This window comes from Chenopodium album, chromosome 21 (assembly GCF_948465745.1).
Source record: "Chenopodium album chromosome 21, dcCheAlbu1.1, whole genome shotgun sequence".
NCBI classification, from domain to species: domain Eukaryota; kingdom Viridiplantae; phylum Streptophyta; class Magnoliopsida; order Caryophyllales; family Amaranthaceae; genus Chenopodium; species Chenopodium album.
The window spans coordinates 3,062,247-3,085,535 of record NC_137854.1 but is presented as its reverse complement, the minus strand read 5'-3'; the positions used below and the strand labels follow the sequence as shown (position 1 = coordinate 3,085,535).

The window sequence follows — 23,289 nt, the reverse complement described above, 5'->3', positions numbered from 1 at the left end:
GGTAAATTTTTAAAGTTGAGTTATACTAAATTATTATGTCCACGCGAGTCCAAATCTGAATCGGATATTTTTCGGATCGATTTCGGATCGGGTCGGGTCGGGTGTGCTTTTGACACCTCTAATCCTAGATATGGTCTCACGGATACTATGTTAAGGAGTACTTCAAAAGACAAAAATTGATTACTTCGGCATGTTTGGTTCATTTTATTTTAACTTATTCGTTTGATTTATTGATGGGTTAATATTATCCATTTTTAGTTAATAATTTCAAACAAAATAAGATTAACCAAATATAAGGGCGAAGGTGAGAATCGATTTCGGGATCTTCTGAAATCAGAAGGAAAGCTCTAACTACTTGAGCTATCCCTCACTCTCTCGGATACAATTATTAAACATTGCAAAATTTCATAAGTATGTCATCTCATCAATCTAAACTTCTAAACTACGAGTAATAAACTTTAAAGATTTATGCCAGTAGAGAATAGTTGCGCCATGGAACCTCTTACTCACAAGCTCAAAGAAAGAAAGAATTCAACAGAGATATCTCAACAAAACAATGTGCTTACATCATTCCTTTTATTCAGTACAATGAAATTAAGTCGGACTCTACATAGAACTTAATATTGGTCACAACATTATACAGTCAGCATTACCCTCACAACAATGCCTCAAATGGTACATTACAAATGAGTGGAAACTATAGGCGGCAACCACCAACGATTTGTCAAGTCTGCGACGTTTCCACTTAATACCAGCCCTAAATTCCTTCCAAATGATAGCCCTGAATGATTGTGTCACGACAAAATTGTTCAAGGATTTGAGATTGCTTTCACTTGCTTAGTCATCCTAAGACAGCCTGACAATAATTAGATGTTAATGACAAGAATTCTTGACTTCATGATCCTGATGCTCTGTCATTACTTGCCCCTGTTTGCACTGCTGTTGCCTGGATTTGTTGCCCATCTACTTGTTTCAAACCATTATCTGGAACTGTTTTATTCACACTCGTCTTTTGACTTGGTGATTGTTTGGTTTCAAATAAATTTCCACTCTTTGCAATTGCAAGAATCAACTCTAGCTGTTTTTGCTGCTGGTCCTACACACACATTAAAACTTTGGTCAGGACATTTCAAAAATTGCATGACAAAGAGAGAGATCCATATTACTGATATCTGACAACCCCGACAACTATGAAATTTGCAGGAATGGAGGGGGCAGGGACAACGATTTACCCAATGTGATCCAAATGGTAGACCTTGTATACAGCAGCAAAATTCTAATAGAATAAAATAGATTTTACTAGGAAGCTAAAACAACGAGTGCATGCAGTAAAGGACCATTACAAGCTTCTAAGAGCCTATTCTGTGCAGCTTAATTTCAGTTCAGTTCAGTTCATAATTTCCTTCTCTCATTAACAATTCATTTCAGTTCAGTTCAGTTCAACCCCAATCAGTTCAATTCAGTTGTTTTCAGTAAATCGGAATAGACCCTAATTCTATGTAATAGTTATCAACCCAGTAAAGGCGACTCAAATTAACTGAAAAGTTACTATGTTCTTACCTGCATTGCAAGCAAAACCTTTTGAACTTCACCAAGCTCCTTTTCTAGGATGCTTTCTTGAACTGCTAAAGCACGAGTGGCTTCGGAATTCTTCTGAGTCAGAGCTGCAGTCTTTGAGCAGACACAACGTTAAAATCACAGTACCAAGGGACAAAGAAGAGACAAAGACGTGAGATAGAAAGGCTGACACAGATGCTGACACGCAGATAAACAGATTAAACAATTTTTTTTTTTGAGGGAACAGACTAACTACAAGTATTACTTTTCACATTTCTATACAACTTCAACCAACTAAATTTGCCTTCAGTCTTAATCTATATAGGATGAATTTCCAGCCAAAGAGCAGGTCCATGGTTTGATCCCAGGCCCCTCTTTCCCTCGTGGTTGAGAGATGTTAGAGGTATCAACTAGTTTGACCCTTTTTTTTTTTTGAGATGTGACCATTGGACCTTAGTCATAACTAGGTTGAGGCGGCCACAACAAATAGCCCAGTCCAAGCCCAAGATGGGCAGATTTAGGTGGGGCTATACCCACACAAACACACACTAAAATTTGTTTGTTAGTTTCTCAAAAGCTGACAACAATTACAAGATAAAAATAGAACGCAAGAATGGGAAACCAATGGCATAAAGCATTTGGTGGTTGCAAATAAGTTTTCATAGGAAAATTTCACAGAATCGAGGATGGCTATATGAATCCTCTATGGCTCCATCCATCCTTGAAATGAAATTATAAATCACCAGACTGTGTGCAACTATGTTGTTTCCTTCTTTGTGTGGGAGAGTATAAGCTTATAGTCGCCATGTTCACCTCAGGAACTCACATATCTGGTTCTGTCATTATCTCAGCAACTAAGCACCCATTTTCCAATTTTCCAGTTCTAACAGCCTGATATTATTATCTCCACAATTTATACTCTACCCTGGAAGGGAAGTTCTACCACCACCACTCGGCTTAACACACAAAGCTGCTATGAGATACAGTTGCATCCCCACAACCTGATAGGAACCTTAATCTTTATAACAAAAATTACGGAAGAGGGAAGGTAGGGCAAAAAGAAAAAGAAAAATGATAATCTAGTCCTGGTTTCTGATTTAAGCACACCAACCCAAAATTCGCACTTCTTCTAGTTATTCTATTGAGGTTTGATCATACCCTACATAGAATTTAGAGATGATGGACAATGCAACACTAGCTTCAGCATGCCCTTCCACTGTCTTCAATCCTACCCCAAGTTGCATATGGTTCACTCGATTTCATAAAGTAGGAATCAAATAACAATTGAATTGCCAATCAAATTTTGTGATAATAGATGTTGCATCTATTAATATTGCCTTGACATAACAAGATTTGTAATGTAACTTTGGAGTTTGGAGTTTGGACAGTTAACGATGTCCTGGTATCCTCAATTTAAGACCTTTTGTCTTCAATATACCATGTCCAAGTTAAAGTGTATTGAGCATACATAAATGCAAGAAAGGTTTTAGAACACACAATAATTAACATTGCAAAACCTTCAATATATATAGGTATATAAGAGCCCGGGCAACAAGCAGCTGAGATATCTACCAATGAAACAAAATTATCCTCATAACTTTCACATATCCAAAACTTTTGACCGATATTTGTGGGGTTGACCAAGGAAGCACTTTTGGGACCTGTACTTTCCCCATTTCAAATGAAGCTCATAAATGGTTGGGACTTGAGGTTTTCTTGTTTTCAAAATCCGAGCCATTGCCATGCTACATAGGTTTTATCCTCTATTTTGGAGGGTTTTGTAAGTTTTCACTATGCACAATACTCTTATACAATGCATCAAAGAGCTTGAGTATCAGCAAAAAAAAAAAAAAACTAAAGTAAATCCCAACAAACAGAATGCATGTGATTAGGATCTAATTGAAATTGCCAAACAATTTGTAAGCAATCAATCATCGCTTAGGGTAAAAACACTAAGGTAAATCCCAACAAACAGAATGCAAATGATTAGGATCTAATTGAAATTGCCAAACAATTTGTAAGCAACCAATCATCTCTTAGGGTAAAAACAAATAATTCATATTGAATATAGAATGTTAATCAAATCATTCAACTTATTAAATAGGCAAATTGAATCAATTACTTCTAACCAAAAAAATGTTAAAGATTGATTACCTCAGAAATGGGATCCTTCAAGGATTTCCTAGTAACCCGAAACCGAACCCCTAATTTTTCAAGCTGCCTAGATAGCATCCTAATGATGGAAGTAGCACTCCTCATACTCTCCTCCAATTTCTCAATCCTGTCAATCACATTTCCATTTTCGGAACCCGGTCTCGAGTTCATGGGCGACCCACACACCCGCTTCCATTGCCGTCTCCGGATCACGGAACCAAAAGCTACAGCCGCAGCTAGAAGCCACACCAATATTTTGTTTCCCACCACCAGTAACCCAGAAGTATGCTGCTTGAAAAAAACCCAATTAACACAAATTCCCACTGAAATCAACACTGAAGCAATTACGCAAATTGATTCCAAGAAAGACAGAAAACCATCCAAATTAAACAATTGAATCGAATTCTCTTCTTCCTGAAAAGCATTAATGGAAGAATCATGAACTCCGATGAGAGAGAGACGATTTCGCAACAAAGATAAGTTCTTTTGAAATGGGTAGGCGTTATTTTGCAAGGATTGATTATGGAAGAGAGAGAATTTGAGGGTTTTGGTGGAATTGAAGTGGGTGGTATTTTTGGGGGAGTAGAATTTTACTCGATAAGTGACATTGGATAAGGGATTTTGAAGAATTAGAGACATTTTTTACACTGATTTTTCAGTTGATTTGTGAATTTTTCTAGGGTTTATTTGGAGATTGTGATTTTGTAATTTCAGGGTTTAATCATTGTTAGGGTTAGTTGGAGTTCTAGTAGTAGGATTTAGGCGGAGAAGTTGAAGTTCATCGGTTGAGGAAGAAGAAGAGGACTGAGGAGCTGTGCCCAATTAGTCAATTACCATTGTATTTTTCCAATTGTCCTTTTATTTTAATTTTTATTTTATTACATGTAATTTTGCAAATGTCAACTCCTCCGATTTACTCTGTTTTTTGTTTGGAATTTACCTTATGGAGTAACCCTCATTTCCTATTATTTTTTTTTTTTTTTTTTTAATTCCATTTGATTTTTTTATGGTTTTAAAGACGCATATTAAAATGAATATATCTCTAGTTTTACACGCATAAAAATTATACTTTTAATATGATAAATTATTGTATATAATGAGTCGAATCTAACAAGATCTCTTCCCTTCAAAAAAAAAAAAATCTAACAATATCTCATATGAATTGAATATACTACGTATTATCTAAAATAGATCAATGACTTTTGTTGTCAACGTTTTTAAAACTTGACCCAAATATTGGCAAAAACTTAGTGACAAAGGGAATACCTTATATGACAAAAAATCCAAAATTGAAAAAATCGGTGAAATTAATTTGAGAAAGATGGTTAAGAATTGAAAGAGTGTAGCCATGTAGATGAGATACTATAGGCATAATTTTTTGAGTATAATACCTTTGGAATAGGAGTGAGCCCCAGTTACTATGGCTGATATACAAATTTAAAGAGAAAATCACTATTTATGGTGTTTTCCCTTCAAAGTGGACATTAACATACAACATTTGTACTAGTACATACAAAATATTAGTCTTATTAATTTGTATTTTCCTATTAGAATGATTGGTTAAAACCTATAGGTTACACTTTTTGAGGAAATTTTGAGGTTTTGGGGACCCGGTGGCAAAAAGTGTTGAAACCCTAAGGGATATATCTCGGGGTCATATAATGTCGTTTGAAACCATATATGATCATTATATGTTGTCATAAACGTACATGGTAGGCTTGAGTTTACGAAATCAATGCAAGTTGTGAACGGGTAAAATGACCGTTTAAGGGTATATTGGATAGTTCCACCGACCAAATTGGACACCCAAAAGGTATTAGGGACTATGGTAAACATCTCGGAAATTTTTATTTTCGGGCGAAAAAAAGTCAAAAAATTACAAAATTAGAGGCTAGAATCCAAGCTTTTTGAGGAAAATTTGAGCTTTAGGGGCCCGATAGCGAAAAGCCTTGAGACCCTAAGGGATACATCTCAGGGTCATATAATGCCGTTTGAAACTATATATGATCATTATATGTTGTCATAAACATCCGTGGTAGGCTTGAGTTTACCAAATCAGTGCAAGTTGCGAACGGGTAAAATGACCATTTCAGATTGGATGGTTCCACCGACCCCACTAAACTCCCGGAGGGTATTAGGGACCATGATTAATATCTCGGCAATTTTTAATTTCGGGCAAAAAAAGGTCAAAAGTTAAAAAATCGAAGGCTATAATCCACGCTTTTTAAGGAAATTTTGAGGTTTCAGGGCCCGGTGGCGAAAAGACTTGAGACCCTTAAGGGTACAACTCGGGGTCATAAAATGTCGTTTGAAACCATATATGATCATCATATGTTGTCATAACGTCCGTGGTAGGCTTGAATTTACGAAATCACTACAAATTGTGAAGTTGTGAAAGGGTAAAATGACCGTTTAAGAGCATATTGGACGGTTCCACCGACCCAATTGGACTCCTGAAGGGTATTAGAGACCATAACAAGCATCTCGACAATTTCTATTTTCGGACAAAAAATGGTTAAAAAATTACAAAATTGAAGGTTATAAATAATCCACGTTTTTTGAGAAAATTTTGAGGTTTCGAGGCCCAGTGGTGAAAAATGTTGAGACCCTAGGGTAAATATCTCGGAGTCAAATAATGTCGTTTGAAATCATATATGATCATTATATGTTTTCATAAATGTTCGTGATAGGCTTGAGTTTACGAAATCAGTGCAAGTTGTGAACGGGTAAAATGACCGTTTAAGGCCATATTGGACGGTTATACCAACTCAATTTGACTCCCGGAGGATATAAGGGACCATGATAAACATCTCGGCAATTTTTATTTCGGGGCAAAAAAAGGTCAAAAAATAACAATGTTGAAGGTTATAATACGGGTTTTTAGGAAATTTTGAGGTTTTGGGGTCCGGTGGCGAAAAGTGTTGAGACCCTAGGGAATATATCTCGGTGTCATATAATGTCGTTTGAAACCATATATGATCATTATACGTTTATATAAACGTACGTGATACGCTTGAGTTTACGAAATCACTTCAAGTTGTGAACGGGTCGTTTAAGTGCTGTTTAAGGGTGTACTGGACAGTTCCACCGACCCAATTAGACTCCCGGAGGATATTAGTGACCATAGTAAACATCTCGACAATTTTTATTTCTAGTAGAAAAAAGGTCAAAAATTTACAAAATTGAAGGCTATAATTCACGTTTTTTTAGAAAATTTTGAGGTTTCGGGGCCTGGTGGCGAAAAGCCTAGAAACCTTGAGAGATACATATCAGGGTTATATAACGCCGTTTGAAACCATATATGATCATTATATATTTTCATAAACGTCCATGGAAGGCTTGAGTTTACGAAATCGGTGCAAGTTGCGAACGGGTAAATGACTGTTTAAGGGCATATTGGATGGTTCCACCGACCCAATTGGATTCCCGGAGGATATTAGGGACAATGGTAAACATCTCGGCAATTTTTATTTCCGGGCAAAAAAAGGTCAAAAAATTACAAAATTAAAGGCTATAATCCACGCTTTTTGAGGAAAATTTGAGATTTCGGGGCCCGGTGGCGAAAAACCTTGAAACTCTAAGGGATACATCTCGGGGTCATATAATTCCGTTTGAAACCATATATGATCATTATATGTTGTCATAAACGTCCGTGGTAGGTTTGAGTTTACGAATTCACTGCAAATTGTGAACGGGTAAAATGACCGTTTAAGGGCATATTGGATGGTTCCACCGACCCAATTGGATTCCCGGAGGATATTAGGGACAATGGTAAACATCTCGGCAATTTTTATTTCCGGGCAAAAAAAGGTCAAAAAATTACAAAATTAAAGGCTATATAATCCACGCTTTTTGAGGAAAATTTGAGATTTCGGGGCCCGGTGGCGAAAAATCTTGAAACTCTAAGGGATACATCTCGGGGTCATATAATTCCGTTTGAAACCATATATGATCATTATATGTTGTCATAAACGTCCGCGGTAGGTTTGAGTTTACGAATTCACTGCAAATTGTGAACGGGTAAAATGACCGTTTAAGGGCATATTGGATGGTTCCACCGACCCAATTTGACTCCCGGAGGATATTAAGGACCATGGTAAAAATCTCGGCAATTTTTATTTCTAGGCGAAAAAGTAAAAAAATTACAAAATTGAAGGCTATGGTCCACGTTTTTTTAAGAATTTTGAGGTTTCGGAGCCCGGTGGCGAAAAGCCTTGAGGCCTTAAGCGATACATCTCGGGGTCATATAATTCCGTTTGAAACCACATATGATAATTATATGTTGTCATAAACGTCCGTGGTAGGCTTCAGTTTACGAAATCACTTCCAGTTGTGAACGGGTAAAATGATCGATTTAGGGCATATTGGATGGTTCCACCGACCCAATTGGACTCCTGGAGGGTATCAGAGACCATAGTTAACATCTCGTCAATTTTTATTTACGGGCGAAAAAAGGTCAAAAAATTACAAAATTGAAGGCTATAATCCACGCTTTTTGAGGAAAATTTGAGGTTCTGGAGTCTGGAAGCGAAAAACCTTGAAAACCTAAGGGATACATCTCGGGGTCTTATAATGTCATTTGAAACCATATATGATTATTATATGTTGTCATAAATGTCCGTGGTAATCTTGATTTAACAAAATCACTTCAAGTTGTGAACGGGTAAAATGACCGTTTAAGGGCATATTGGATGGTTCCACCGACCTAATTGGACTCCCGGAGGGTATTAGAGACCGTAGTTAACATCTTGGCAATTTTTAATTCTGGGCGAAAAAATGTCAAAAATTACAAAATTGAAGGTTGTAATCCACGCTTTTAAAGGAAATTTTTAGGTTTTGGGGCCCGGTGGCGAAAAGTGGCAAAATTGAAGGCTATAATCCACCCCATTGTTCGAGTACAGGCTGGGTTCGGATCATTGTCGGTTAAAGTCCAGTACTCGGGTCGGGTCAGTTTTTGACAGCTTTAGGGTCTCAATACTTTTCGCCATCGAGCCCCGAAACCTTAAAAATTCCTAAATGGATCATATAGTCTCAATTTTGTAATTTTTAACCTTTTTTTGTCCGAAAATAAATAATTGTCGTGATTTATACCATGGCCCTTAATACCCTCCGAGAGTTTAATTGGGTGGGTGGAACCATCCAATTTGCCTTTAAATGGTCATTTTACCCATTTTCGTACATGCCTCTTGTATTGGCTATAAGCTCTCACGGAACCTTTACGTTTCCGGATAATAGTCACATATGGGTCCACACAATATTATATGATCCCAGGATTCATCCCGTAGTGTTAGTGAAATTCCAACATCAGCTCCCGACACCTCCTAAATCGCTCCGATTTCGTGTATTATACTTAAAAGTTGAAATGTCGAGTTTAAAAGATTGTTTAGACTAACACTTATGAGAAACAATGGTGCTTAGGTAAATATATTTAAAATTGTTTTTTAGAGGTAAAATTAGTTAATACATTTTAGGTGGTTAAATATTGCAAAGCTAGGTGAAAGGTAGTTGAATTTGATTATTTAATATTTACTTTTACTACCTCATAGCTTCGTGGTATGATGTAATGATGTTAGTTAGAATTGGTTGACTGATACAAAATTAGTAGATGATTAGTACAAAATGATTAAAGGATTGCAAAAAGCAATGTATGGAGAGCAACATAAATACATCAATACCTTTTTTGTACCCTGTACTTGTGTTTCCGTATACTAGTAATACATAGATGGGAACATATGTGTATAGTTCGTATTAATTCATTGTTATAAATTGGAACATTTTATTGAGTTTTTTTTCCATGTATATAAAAGCAAATTAAGTTTAAACACAAAACATTGTCAAAATATAAAATTTGATTCATAATTTATGAGCATCGAGCACGTGTGAGAAGAACATTCTAACTCATAACGTACTTTTACATCCGAGTTTATAATAGACATCCCGGGTTGACCCCGGATCATGTTTTGTCAAACAGCCCATCGAAACTTGAAAGTACCAAGCCCATGATTCCCACTGAAATAGTCGTAGTCCGTAATAAAGAGTTAAGGACTCTTTAAAACACTTGTAATGTTGTGAGGCAATTAAATTCCGCAATTTTCAACCCATCCATCCATTCATTCATCAACTTCTCTCCCAAACGTCAGCGACACCTTCACGAGCAGAGGAGAGAGAAAGCAAAAGCTAGAGAGAGAAAATCCATGGATGAAGAAGAGCATGAGGTTTACGGAGGAGACATTCCTGTCGAAGGAGATTTGGAGGGAGATTTGGATGCTGCCAACGCCGACGTCGACATGTCCACCGGCGACGATGACGCCGCCGTCAAGGTTTTCTTTTCCTTCTCTTTTTGATTTTTTCAATTTTCTGTGTAATTTGTTCTTATTATTCATGGTTTCTGGTGATTTCTGTTGATCAATTTGTTTTTGGATTATTGAGTGTTTTCGGAAACCCTAGGATTAGAAATCGATTGATGTATAATCTTATTGTTGTGGTGTTTGATGTTGTGTTTTAGGAGCTTGATGAGATGAAGAAGAGATTAAAGGAGATGGAGGAGGAAGCTGCTGCTCTTCGTGAGATGCAAGCTAAAGTTGAGAAGGAGATGGGTTCTGCTCAAGGTTTGGATTTATCACTTTATTTCAATTTTTTATTATACGTTTTAATTTACGTTTAGCTTTATTAAATTTTGTATTGGAATTAGTTATTATATTATATGATTGATATATTAGTTGATTTCAGAAAATACGTTTCTTCCAAATTATTTGATGGACTAATTTGTGATTGGAATGATCAGCTTTTTTAACTTCAATATGAATGGATATATTGCGTTCTAAATGAATGAATACGCTGAATTTCGTGTCTGGCAATATTTGCCTTGTGAATTTAGAGTGTGGTGCATATGAGGCCCGTCTTTGTTGGATGAAATTTCGTCATCTTTAAAGCTTTACTATAATCTTGTTCAAATTTATAATCTGGAATAATAGCTTTAAGGATACTATATCTTAAATGTAAATCGATAATGTCGAGTATAACACTCTCTTCTTGGTCATTCCTTTTTTTAGCCAACTTTATGTTTTTGAGCTCACAATTTCACAAAGAGTAGGAAGTTGCTATTCAGGTGGTTAGCTGAGTTATGAACTTATCTTCCCCTCCTGATCTACTAAAAAGTTTCCTTTTCTTGTTTATTATGCCATCATATACATTTTGGGGGTTTTTGATTGCTAGATGTATGAAATTGCATTGATTTAATGGTTAACAGTCTCCAAAGTAATTACTTCAGTAATAAACAAGCTGAGAACATAAGGATGTAATTTTTATTGCTAGTAAAAGATTTTGAATATAGATTGCTCTTTATTTATGATTAATGTAACTTTTCTACTTTCCAAAATTTTACGTCTATTAGTTCCTCTGACAGTGCTCATCTTATCTACAGATCCTGCTACTGCTGCTGAACTGGCAAACAAGGAGGAGGTGGATGGACGGTCTGTTTTTGTTGGCAATGTAAGAACCAGTATCTTCTGCAAAGCTTTAATGTTATGGCTTATAGTAATTCTTGTATCTGCTCTCATCACTCTTTTTGTCAACAATAAGAACAATATTGGATTGGCTACACGAGCAAAGATGTAATCCTCATGAGCTGTTCATATGGATCTTTCTCTTCCCACTCTTATCCAATGCAATATGATCCTGTTTACACAATTGTTTCATATCCCTTTTCACCCTTTTATCAAAGTGCCTCTGTTGTTGGTGTTGGATGAGCTAAACCTCTGCGGTTGATTTCTCGTCTTCTTATCCTTGATAACTTGACCTTTCTGTAAAAGTCTTTGTCCAAATATTGGCCTATATTTAACTTTGTTAATCAAAGTTTGGTAACCATGATAAAGGATTTGTCTGCTATATGCATTGAATTATAGTTGAAATAACTAGGTTTATTTTAAAAGATAATTTTGTTAAAGTCACTTAATGATCTTAAATTCTTAACAGTGAGTTAAAAAATAGCGATCAAATAAATTAATAAAATACTTTGCATCTAAGTTCGACAGCTGTTGAGTATTGACCATAAAAGTCAAATGTTGTCTAGGTTATGAAGTAGATAATGAAATGCCAAATTTCAATCTATTTTATATTGAAAGAAGTTAGTGGAGATCTTAGTGATATCTTTTCAGCTTACTGGGATATTGTACCTATTAGTCCCTGGCTGCCCATGTTTGATGAATTTACGTTTGGAAACCATGGTAGCTTCCTTGACTGCAATGTTATATATTAATTAAAACTGAGGTCCCTTGTTCAATCTTGAGGTAATTCCTACACTAGTCCACTACTTCAGTACTCTACCCAATAGGGTTGAAGTCTAGCATACTCTTGTTGCTTTGGATGTGATATTGACTTCCTTGTGTTATATGGGAAATGTTTACTTTCTATTTCTTTGCTGGTTGTGTCAGTTAATCTGTGTTATATCCTTTTAATCACTGATATCAAGTTTCTGTACTTAGAAAAAAGATGGTTGTACTTATGATGAGTCTGGCTCTAGTTAAATTCCTTTGGGAAATCTCACAAAACAATGACAAGAGCTTACCTGCAGGACTTAAGAACCATTTTCTCTAAAAGTTATGATTAAATAGGGTTAGGTTTCCTCAAATCCTGAATCAGTTTGTTCTAATAGCATATTTCCAGCCTATCATTTGTGTGCTGTATGCATTTGCTGTTTGTGGTTCCATGAATCTTCCATGTACCCTAATATACTCCTTTATGGATTCTTGTATCGACTTAAAGCTATTTTGCCCCTCCCTCTGTTCTGCTGGCTATCTCAATGCGTATTTAACTTACATCATTTTTTTTCTTTATGTACTGTCCACAGTACTGTTAGCCGTCATATACAGCATCATATTTTGCTTTGAGTATGTCGTGGTTTGACATAAATGTCTCACTATGATCGCAGGATTTTTCTTCTTCATCAAGTTCCTTGTGTGATTGTGTCTTAATGCTGGACTTGGTATTGGAGCTTGGTTGGCATAGTTTTCGAAATAGATTTATGTTGGGCATTGAAAGTCATTTGTTTGTTCTGTGATTTAATATGTTGGATAAAGATGAAAAAAGGGAAAAGAAAGTTTAAAAAAAAAAAAAGAGAAGAAAAAAGAAAAAAAGAAAAAAAAAAGAGAAAATGAAGAAGAAATATAGCAAAAGAAAAAAAAAAGAAGTGGAAAAAGTTTAATATATTTAAGTCCCCCAGAAAGAAGGAAAAGAAAATCTTATTATAAAAAGAACAGAAGGGGATTACAAAAGTAACTTGAATAATCATTTGGTGATCAAATATCTTTCCTCTCTTTTTTTTTTTTTTTTTCATTTTTCTTTCCAAGTAGAGTAGAGAAATTGAAGTTGGATAATTGTAAACTGGAATGAATCTGGTGGTGGTCCAATATAAATTCTTCTAGTCAAAGCCATTCGTGCAAGACTCCTGCTTTGAAATGCAGAGGCGCGCCACTTCAACTGGAGCTAGGCGTGGGGAAAGTGCCCAGTAGCGAGCGTTGCTCCCAAATCAAAACGTCACTTGCAGGTGTGATGATGGATGCTGTAAAACATGTGCCTTTGGCCATGCAGTTCTCAATTGTTTTTGTCCTTTATTGTTGCAAGGGTTGCTATGTAACCTACTAAGTGTGGAAAAAAAGTCTAGGTTTTCTGTTGAAAGAAAAAGAAAGGGGCAAACGGTGAAACGCTGTATAGTTTTTACTGCTTGGTTTATTATTGTTGACGTGTAGGGGATACAGTAAAACTCTTTCACAAGTCAAGAGTTCACAAAAAATTATCTGTGTTTATCTCGGAGAAGAAAAGTCTCTGTAGTTTACGTGAGGGTTATTTCTGTTATGGTAGTTGGAGCTTGAATTTTATAGGCATACGTGAGAACTATGTATGCTATTTCTAATGGTGCTGGTTGTGGGTAAAGAGTCTGGTTAAGGGTAGATTATCAAGTTTATATGATTGCAGCGCTTACCTCTGCTGCAAAATCTAAAGGGGGAGAGAATAATGGGAAGGCATGTGGTCATGTAGGTATGGTGGTACACATCTATGATTAAAGGCACGCGGGTAAATTCCGAGTCACTGATGATGGCCCTTGAACTTTGATTGTATTGCCTTGAAGAATTCTGCTGTTGCTAGTTAAGCTTTAAAGTCTTTTTCTCTGGCTGCTTCTCAATTCTAACCTCATTTTTGAATCTTAGGCTACTTCTTTGTCACCTTGTCTTGTGATTTATCAGAACCCTGTTTCCTGAAGACAAATTTTCAATTAGTCTACTAGGAAATATGCTTGAATTTGGTTACCTTGGCTCCCCTCCCTAGAGTCCCTACCCTTTATGTCCTAGGTTACTGCCCAAGAGGACAGTGAATATCCCATGATGAACCATATCACATAACTTTCTTGATGCATGTTAAATCCACAGCTCTGTTTTTCTCTCTGTTTATTGTATAATCGTCTCTATTTTACTAATTCTCTGATGATCAATTTGGTCTGTGTTATATTTCTCAGGTTGATTATGCATGCACCCCTGAAGAAGTTCAGCAACATTTCCAATCTTGCGGGACAGTGAATAGAGTGACCATTCTTACAGACAAGTTTGGTCAGCCTAAGGGTTTTGCATATGTGGAATTTGTTGAACAGGATGGTGTTCAACAGGCGCTACAGTTAAATGAATCTGAACTACATGGTCGTCAATTGAAGGTAAATTTAAAAAGGTGTTTTGTGTATGTCACTTCTGGATTTGATGCATTGCTGGTGGGGGGTTGGGAAGGTAGGTATCATTGTTATTAGCTAATCACTTCCGTGTGTCTATTTAATTATTTGCAGGTGTTGCCCAAGAGAACAAATGTTCCAGGCATGAAACAATTTAGAGGAAGACGTTTTAATCCTTATATGCCCTTCCGTTCCCGAAGACCGTTTCCTCCGCCTTATTTCTTTAACCCTTACGGCGGCTATGGGTACGTAACAAATTCTTTTTGGGGTGGTACAACACATTATTTTTTACTTATAAAATGCTGTAGTCTGACTGGGCATTTTGCTATAGCTTTTTAAGCTGATAGTTGTTCAAGGATTTTGCTATAGCTTTTTAAGCTGCTTGTTGTCTAAAGTTCATCTCACAGATATTTGTGGGAAATGAATATAAGCAAGAATAGAATTCATTAATAAAAATAAGGATTTTGAAATACATTCCTTGTTTACTTGTGCTCTTTGTAGTACATTGTAGTATTGTTCTATCATCTGTATAATAGTGGCTTGTTATTGTGAATGGAGTTATACTTTCCAACTCAGTAGAGCTTATTCATGTCTGTATGTTGCATGCACACTGATCACTTTTTAAAATGGTTGCTGTAAAAAAGTTGCTCTGTTAGTTTTGTGATAAATTATTGACTATACTGTTACTGATCGATTCTTCGCTGTGATATACTGCAGGAAGGCTCCTAGATACAGAAGACCAACCCGATACATGCCGTATTACTAGAAGAAACTCTATCTGCAGTTCTGCATGGTAGGATTCATTGTGTACTACTAAGTTTTTACTAATAGAAGAAACATTTAGTTACTGTTGCTTATGTGCACCTTCCAGTCCCTTCAGATGTATGACATACTTTCGAATTGAATACTTGTGAATTGTGATAGACGTATTTCCTGTCCTACTTTCACTTGATTTCAGTTCCCACATACCTTCAGTTAATCAGGAAGTTTTGATCCTGGATTGGAGTGTCATAGGAACTGCATTACTAATTTCTCTATTAAAGTTTTATCAAACTAGTTGGATATATTTACGTTTGTCATATCTCCTCACTAGAAAGGTTCATGCATAAATAATCTTTGTTGGTTCTTTACTTCTTTTAAATAGTTCTACGTCGGTTAAATAATTCTGGTTAATTGTCAAACAATTCGAGAACTAATCGAGGTAAAAGGTCTGGAATTGCCTCTATAAATTGCTCCATTTTTTTTTATAAGTCAACTTCCCTAAATCCTTGGTAGTGCTTTGACTTATTTGGTGCATCTTTTTCGATTAATATTATTAGTGTTCTTAGGTTATGTATATTCAGAGAACCACGTCTAGATATCTGATATACGTATACGGTATATCCATGCACAATAATAAAATTCAAACTTTATTTCCATTCCAAATTGAATAGTTATACACAAAATTCATAAAAAATAAAATAATAAACTCACATATCTAACAAATATAATAGCATCGTATTGAAAGGGAAACATCAAACATATGGTAATAAATAAATAAATTCAAAAAAAAAACCAACCAAAAAAAAAAAATGCTTAGAATCAAGCTAAGAATTTTGCTGGATTTGTTTGGAATATTGAGGAGGACCTGACATCAAAGCTCTAATCATGGGCTTCAACTTTTCAGTAGCCTTAATAATTCCCAAAAACATTAGCCTGTAAACCACAACCATACCAAACAAGATTGCAAGGTCTACCCATTTTGAGTATCCCATTTCAACTTGCCATGAGTTTTTCAGCACCTCTTCTCCTGTAATGGTTGCTGTACCGCCAACTAAAGCATTCGGGAATGTCAGTCCTTTAAACTCATTCTTGTAGAACCCTTGATTCGCGTACTTGTGGAACGCAATGTAGTACATGGGGTACTTCCAGAAGGGGTTAGGGAGATCATTAGGCAGTCGGAAAAACCCTCCGTTTAGCATCATCACACCTTGAATTCCTGCCCCGGTTATTATACCCATTAGAAAGTCTGGGACTAAGCTTGCAACTATCATCATTAGGCTTTCGACTAACATCATGCACATAAATAGTACTAATGCAAAGTATACAAAGTGGCCAAATCCTCTTTGAAGGTGTACTAGATAGTAAGCTATTGCTCCCGGGATTAGAGATATGATAATCAAGTAAGGGATGGATGATATTGTGTTCCCTACTGTGTAGGCAGCAACGCTGTAGTGTCCGTTGAGTCTTTCTCTTTCGAATATCTAGCAACAAACACAGATGAAGGTATTAGCATTTTCAATAAACTCTATAATAAAAAAGTTTGTCATATATATGTAACAGTACAAGATATGAGTACAAGCAATGTTCTAACCTTCATGTCCTCGACGAATGAAGGAAATCCTCCAATTGCCATAAAAGTCAGGAAAGCTGCAACAAACATGAGCATTGCTCCTCTAGCCTGTAAATTACACAACATTCTGTGTTATTTTCACATGGATGATTTGGTTCATTTTAGATGAACATATGTGAGTTTTCGGATATAATCACCTGAATTGAGCCATAAGAGAGGCCAATATCATAAAATATAGTCCCCACACATAAACAAAGAGCAATGTAGATTCCAAGTCGAAGCCAATAGTATCCCAAGTCTCGGTACATGTTCACAAAAGACCTCTTGGTAAGAACAATCGACTGAGTTATAAAACTAGCATGTTTCCTTTTCGATTCAGTGGAACTTCCCTCCTGCAATAATATCGATCTTTTAGAGTTCTACAATATAAACATCATAATGAAGCATAATTAGCATTATTAATCAGGTGAATTAAACCAAATTTGAGCTTATTACCTGTTGGCATATGACTGATATGTGCTGTTGAACTTCTTGGTAAATTTGTGATGTTTTGTATGAATCCACAAGAGTGTTTATAACTTCTTCAGTGCTCTGCTTCCCATTTAATCCTTGTTCGATGTCCTAAAACGAGAGCACCAAGTCTTACAACTTAAATAAATCATACATATGCATTTTTTTTCTAGCTAGTCCATAACATACAGTACATATTAAAGAAAGATTTCGAGGAGTACTTACAGCTGTTTCAAAGTCCTTGTTGATGGTTCTTAGGTAGTGATCAGAAGGGTTTCGCATGGTTGGGCAGGGAAATCCACTTAAAGTGAAAAACTGCTTAGAAAAATAATTGTGTTAGAAAATAATCTCATAAAATTTGACTTGACTAAGAAAAAACCGAATGAAAATTGATCTGAATGCATGAAGAGTGTATACAAAAATTCACTTAAAACTCGAAAATTATGATGTTTTTTCTTTGATAAAAGACTTTGAGTAGGTTACACAAAACTTGGTTTAGACTATTAAACGTTACCTCATTAGCAGCTGAAGCCGAACCAAAGTAGACAACCTTTCCACTAGAGAGTAGACATAGATTATGGAAGAGCTCAAAGACTTCACTACTAGGTTGATGAATAGAAGCAATAACTGTCCTTTGATCCTGTTTCGCAAGCTTGATGATTCGGCTCATGACATGGTAAGAAGCCGCGCTATCAAGACCACTAGTAGGCTCGTCTAAGAATAGGAGTCTTGGCCGAGTCAAGATTTCAATGCAAATACTGACTCTTCTCTTTTGTCCACCACTAAGACCTTTTACACTCCAACCTCCTATTCTTGTGTCAACACAACCTTGCAATCCCATGTCTCTAATCGCGTCATTAGCTCGTTCAATCTTCTCAGATTTCGTCATTGAATCAGGTAATTGAAGCTGAGCTGAGTAGTGTACGGCTTCTTTTACAGTTAGCGTTGTCATTAATGTGTCATCTTGAGTCACATATGCCTAATAATAATGCATTATGCCAAGTTAGATAGTTCAGTTAGAATTTAATGAAGTTTAATTAAGTGTATACAAATTACATGCTATGCTTAGGTGCAAGTAAATCATCTTACCGAAGTACCAAAAGCAAGAGTTTGTTTACGACCATTAATCAAAATCTCCCCTGTTTGTCTTGTGTTTGAACCTAACCTGCCTGTGCATGGAAAAGGGTCAACAAAAGTAAATTCAGAAGTCAACTCTCAATGTCTTAATCGTTTATAATGTTTGAAGAACGAAATGAGTAACTTTACAATGGTTATAAAAATTATATATGTACCGATTAGGACACTATAATGTTTTAAGCACAGCTATACATCACATTTACATTAAAAAATCGCGTCAGTATATTTTAATACATAATTGGAGAATATAAAGCAAGCAGCCAAGCAGTTGCCAGGCCATTAATTAATGTTATGGTTGATTAAGATATTATTACAAGTTACTTGTTTAGTATGTTACATTAACTCCCAATTCCCAAATTGTTTATTAGCTACATCAACTTTTTTGTTTTGGTAACTAATTAAATTATTTTAGTTAGAGTTCTCAATGCATGCATAGTGCCGGGTAGTGTCTAACTCTAATAATAGACGTGGCACGTCTCCTCTTTCCATAACAATTGTATTTTTAAAATGTTAAGACATACTTAATTAATATTGCAAACCAACAACTGTTACAACTCTATACCAACATATATATTAAACATTAGTATTTATTGAGCAAATGGACTCAAATGTAGAAGGTTTGTAAAAATGATTGATTGATTAAGCTACCTTCGATTTACAATGTACTATTCTTAACATCAGTAATTTGTAATTTGTGTATAAGATAAAAGGAGGATAATGCTAAGTATGTATGTAATTAAGTTAAACCAAAGCAACTAAGAGTCTAAGACAAGAAATGTGCAAGAAATGTGCAATATATGTACATAGTAATTATTAAATTTCTAATGATCTTACCAGCCAAAGCATCCAAAAGAGTAGACTTGCCACAACCAAAAGGACCCATAACAGCTAAAACTTGACCAGGTTGAGCATAACCAGAAACACTTTCTAAGATAGGTCGTCGCCCACCATCACCACCCGTGACTGTTATCATAAATCTTTCCATGTCAACGATACATGACCTTTGCTAATTCTATGTTCATTATCATTAATGATAACATTATCATGATCGCGTACTATTAACCTTGTATCTCCCATTTTCTTCTCTTGATCAATACAAGCTTTGATCTAACACGAACTAGTTGTGCACGTAGGAAGAAATAAGGCGTAAGGGCAAATTAGAGGGATGGGGTTGTATTTTTGATGGTAAAAAGATATGGAGTAGCTAATTGAGAATATTGCATTTGGCTTATTTCAAAATTAGGAGATAGAATGTAGTTTTATAGTACTAAAAATTTCTTCGACCAAAATAAAGGTTTCTCCTTCGGAAGCACCATCATCTTGCACGCGTCATTCCCCGATTTAAACTTATGCACTTAAGAATTATTTAATTAATTAATTAACACCGTAATATTAAATTATAGGGACTTTTTCTTTTGATCTTTTGACTCGTTTTATTTTAGTGGTTTGTATATTCTTAATACGGGCCACCATGCCCTACAATTTATTTTAAAATTAAATTAAATTTGATCAATCAGAATGTGTAACATACAAGTGGTATATAAAAAATGAAAAGAAGGATTTTTGGGCTGTTTAACCAAATTAAATGTCTTGTCATACTAAGGTCCTGTTCTTTTCACCTTAAAAAAACAATATTAAGTAAAAATAATTTCAGTTCAGTAAAAATAAGTTCAGTTCAGTAAAATTCAGTTTTCTTAAAGAAGAACTATAATAGAAAATCAGTAAAATTAATTTCAATTCAGTAAAAATAATTTAATTTCAGTAAAAATAATTTCAGTTCAGTTCAGTAAAAAATAAGTTCAGTTCAGTAAAAATAATTTCAGTTCAGCAAAATTAAGGTGAATCAAATAGGGCCTAAGTAATTGTTGTTAAAATAATTGCTTGAAACAAGTGTCAACTGTCAAGTAAAACTAATTGTAGATTAGTAAAAAGACAAAGAAAGGACGAATTTACTCGTAGACAAGAAAAGATAATCGTCTTGAATAAAAGGAAAGATATTTGACAATTTTGGTAAAATAAAAGCATTTGGCGGCATCATGAAAAATAATACTCCCTCCGTCTTCTTTTGATAGGCCCTTATGAGTAAATTTTGGTCCCAAAATGTTTATTCTATTTGCTTTTTCAACAACCATTAATATTAATTTTTTACCAAAATTCTCTCAAATTTGCAACAATATTTGTGCAAATTTAAATTTTCCATGTAAATTTTGTTTTCCCATGTACTTTTATTACTTTCTCTCTCTATTTTTTTGCATACCCAATGTCAATTTACTTTTTCAATGTACTTTTACTATTGCTATTTGTGTTTATTAATTCCCATGAAAATTGTCCATAAGGGACTATCAAAAGGAGACGGAGGGAATAAGACCTTTTTTTTCCCTTGAATAAAAAATTTTAAATCAGTTGGTAGCATATGGTACTGTGGTGTACAACTCTAACACGATGAGTATTAAGGCCTAAAATTTTGTGTCAAAACTTTTTTTAGTTTGAATGTACTAGCTAGAGATTAAGGTGCATAAATTGAAGGAAAACTACGTTAAAGTTAAACTCAAGATTGAACAATAGTACTCCCTTCGTCCCTTAATACAATGCCTCTTTTGAGCATTTATTCCTCACATAATAAAGAGAAAGAGAAATTGTATTAAGGGACGGAGGGAGTATTATACAAAGTATTTCGTATCATTACTTTAAGCCAATTTTTTCTATGTGGTTTCAAAAAAAAAAAAAAATTCAATGTCTCTTTTCAATTAGGGTTGATTTATTATAACACGGTAAAAATCTCCCATAATTCTTTTTATGTGGCGGATTGGCAGCTATTCAGAATGCCTTACAAAAATCCTCTACTACTTGATTTTTTTATTATTAAATTCTACTTGTATTATTGTATACAAGTAAACATTATTGTACGTGTGAAGATCAGATATTGCGGATCAATATTGATAACAAATAATGGAAAAAAAAACCTACATAAAGTATATGGATGCCTGGGAGGTTGTAAGTTTAATTTGTAACTTGTAAGTAGGTCTCATAACAGCCACATATTTATTATTTTTTTTTTTTGAAAGAATGGTCAGGCTGGGTTACTTGATCAGGAGTTACTCGGTCAGTTAGGGTTACTCACTTAGTCAGTCAAGGATGGACTACTTGAATTGGTCAGGGGTTACTTGGTTGGTCAACGGTTACCTGGTCAGGGGTTACTCGTGTGTTACCTGGCTACATGGTATGAGGGCGTGGGCAGCCACACACAAAAGTTATAGTTAATAGAATAAGGAGTTAGGTAAGTTGCACAATATTTAATTAGTACAAGGATTGTTTCTATTTATACCAAATCATTTATACAGCCTAATCGTTGTTTGCTTGCAAGAAATAGGATGTGATCACCAGATATTTATTCGATTATAGTTACATTATTGGCGGATTAAATCATAATCTTCATGTGCAGGTCTTACTTTTAGTACTTGGTATATCATTTTATGACTAATCATGTCTTTTTTATCAATACGTCAATAACGTCATAGCTTAGATAGCACATAATGGTTCACTAAATTATCACAGATTCACAACATGATTAATTTATTAAAATAAACTTCATGATTTTATTTTATTTTATTCCAAACAATCACACCTCATTTTCAATCAAAACAATATACAGTATACATTGTGGTGGCTTTCAAAGAAATAAAATAAATGACCAAATGAACAAAGAAATACATAAATAAATAAAGTTAATTAACAATAGTAAAACATACCAGCCAAAGCATCCAGAAGAGTGGACTTGCCACAACCAGAAGGACCCATAACAGCCAAGACCTGTCCAGGCTCAGCATAACCCGATACACCTTCTAAGATAGGCCGTCTTTGCCCACCAACACCGCCGCCGCCGCCATCTTCTTTACCATAACTTACTGTCACCCACAAATCTTTCCATGTCAAAGACACATGATCATTGACATCACGATCGTGTAATGATATAGTAGTAGGAGGAGGATGAGGTAAAGAAGACGACGAATTCATATTAGTGTTTGTGTTAGTAATAACACTAATACTACCAGTTAAGCTAAAGGGGAAGTACCTCCTTAAGCTACTAGAGTTTCTCCTTAAACTCTCAACATCATTATTATTTCCTGTTTTCTTTTCTTCAGAAACAGTTTTAGATGATAAGGGCCTTGTTGGGCTTGGGCTTGGGGTCCATCTTGGTATGTTATTTGTGTTTATTTCCTCCATTTATTTAACAGAAGCAAGAAAGTTAGCTGGTTGTTTTACTGTTGTTTTTATTGCGAGGGAATTGAAGGGAGTGAGAGGGGGGAAAATAATTGAGTCTTGCATTGAAACGCAGTCTAGATTTAAGATATATATATATAGACTCGTATACTTCAACATTTCATACAATTGTTAATAATTACTAAATTAGGTACTCTATATAGAATATTTATTTGTATTAAAATAGAGTATAGATAGAGTGTATATATAAGTATAATTGAGTAATTAAGATGCACTTTACCATTGAAGCTTGTATATATAATACGAAGTACTATGTAACACATGCAAGTGTCACATATTAATAAATATAAAAAAATAAACCTTTATACAGAGTTCATGATACAACACACAATCATACCGTATGAGATATTTTTATTAAATCTATATCAGTGCATAATTCTTCGTAAGGACCGTAACAATATATTTTTCGTCATACTTTTTATCAGTGCATAATTTAAAATCTTGATAGTCAAAGTACGTAATACATTGAAAACTCTAATAAATCAAAGGTTGAGAAATACTCCATACAACTCTTTAGATGTGTTAGGAACATATGATGTTCGCTCGGTCAAAGTCTTAAGAAACTCATAAAATTGACAGATTTTAAATTTGATACTCATAATGT

General features: G+C 35.0%; 3 protein-coding genes across 3 annotated transcripts; 1 reads left to right on the top strand and 2 right to left on the bottom strand.

Annotated features, from left to right (window-relative positions):
• Nucleotides 1-514: 514 nt before the first annotated feature.
• Nucleotides 515-4,488, bottom strand: LOC145602176 (uncharacterized). The gene is made up of 3 exons (XM_081658344.1): nt 3,712-4,488; nt 1,561-1,671; nt 515-1,096 (listed from the first exon to the last, which is right to left on the bottom strand). The coding sequence occupies exons 1-3, from the start codon at nt 4,348-4,350 to the stop codon at nt 896-898; spliced, it is 951 nt and encodes a 316-aa protein (XP_081514470.1). The 5' UTR covers nt 4,351-4,488; the 3' UTR covers nt 515-895.
• A 5,304-nt stretch (nt 4,489-9,792) lies between these two features.
• Nucleotides 9,793-15,538, top strand: LOC145601225 (polyadenylate-binding protein 2-like). Its single transcript, XM_081657197.1, has 6 exons — nt 9,793-10,031; nt 10,217-10,319; nt 11,135-11,202; nt 14,222-14,413; nt 14,540-14,670; nt 15,143-15,538. Exons 1-6 carry the CDS (start codon nt 9,906-9,908, stop codon nt 15,189-15,191), a joined length of 669 nt encoding a protein of 222 aa, XP_081513323.1. The 5' UTR covers nt 9,793-9,905; the 3' UTR covers nt 15,192-15,538.
• Nucleotides 15,539-15,913: 375 nt separating this feature from the next.
• On the bottom strand, nt 15,914-22,670 carry LOC145602189 (ABC transporter G family member 1-like). Its single transcript, XM_081658361.1, has 8 exons — nt 22,154-22,670; nt 18,357-18,436; nt 17,782-18,246; nt 17,493-17,582; nt 17,253-17,378; nt 16,955-17,149; nt 16,779-16,865; nt 15,914-16,668 (listed from the first exon to the last, which is right to left on the bottom strand). Exons 1-8 carry the CDS (start codon nt 22,626-22,628, stop codon nt 16,012-16,014), a joined length of 2,175 nt encoding a protein of 724 aa, XP_081514487.1. The 5' UTR covers nt 22,629-22,670; the 3' UTR covers nt 15,914-16,011.
• Between the last annotated feature and the right edge of the window lie 619 nt (nt 22,671-23,289).

Excerpts from the sequence above, each read along its gene's own strand:
- LOC145602176 (XM_081658344.1), bottom strand. The coding sequence starts at position 4,350 with ATGTCTCTAATTCTTCAAAATCCCTTATCCAATGTCACTTATCGAGTA. Across the intron at positions 1,672-3,711 it reads TGAAGGATCCCATTTCTGAG|ACTGCAGCTCTGACTCAGAA; the intron begins GTAATCAATCTT and ends GTCTGCTCAAAG. Across the intron at positions 1,097-1,560 it reads AGGTTTTGCTTGCAATGCAG|GACCAGCAGCAAAAACAGCT; the intron begins GTAAGAACATAG and ends ATGTGTGTGTAG.
- LOC145601225 (XM_081657197.1), top strand. The coding sequence starts at position 9,906 with ATGGATGAAGAAGAGCATGAGGTTTACGGAGGAGACATTCCTGTCGAA. Across the intron at positions 14,414-14,539 it reads TACATGGTCGTCAATTGAAG|GTGTTGCCCAAGAGAACAAA; the intron begins GTAAATTTAAAA and ends AATTATTTGCAG. Across the intron at positions 14,671-15,142 it reads AACCCTTACGGCGGCTATGG|GAAGGCTCCTAGATACAGAA; the intron begins GTACGTAACAAA and ends GATATACTGCAG.
- LOC145602189 (XM_081658361.1), bottom strand. The coding sequence starts at position 22,628 with ATGGAGGAAATAAACACAAATAACATACCAAGATGGACCCCAAGCCCA. Across the intron at positions 17,150-17,252 it reads TATCAGTCATATGCCAACAG|GAGGGAAGTTCCACTGAATC; the intron begins GTAATAAGCTCA and ends ATATTATTGCAG. Across the intron at positions 16,866-16,954 it reads TCTCTTATGGCTCAATTCAG|GCTAGAGGAGCAATGCTCAT; the intron begins GTGATTATATCC and ends TGTAATTTACAG.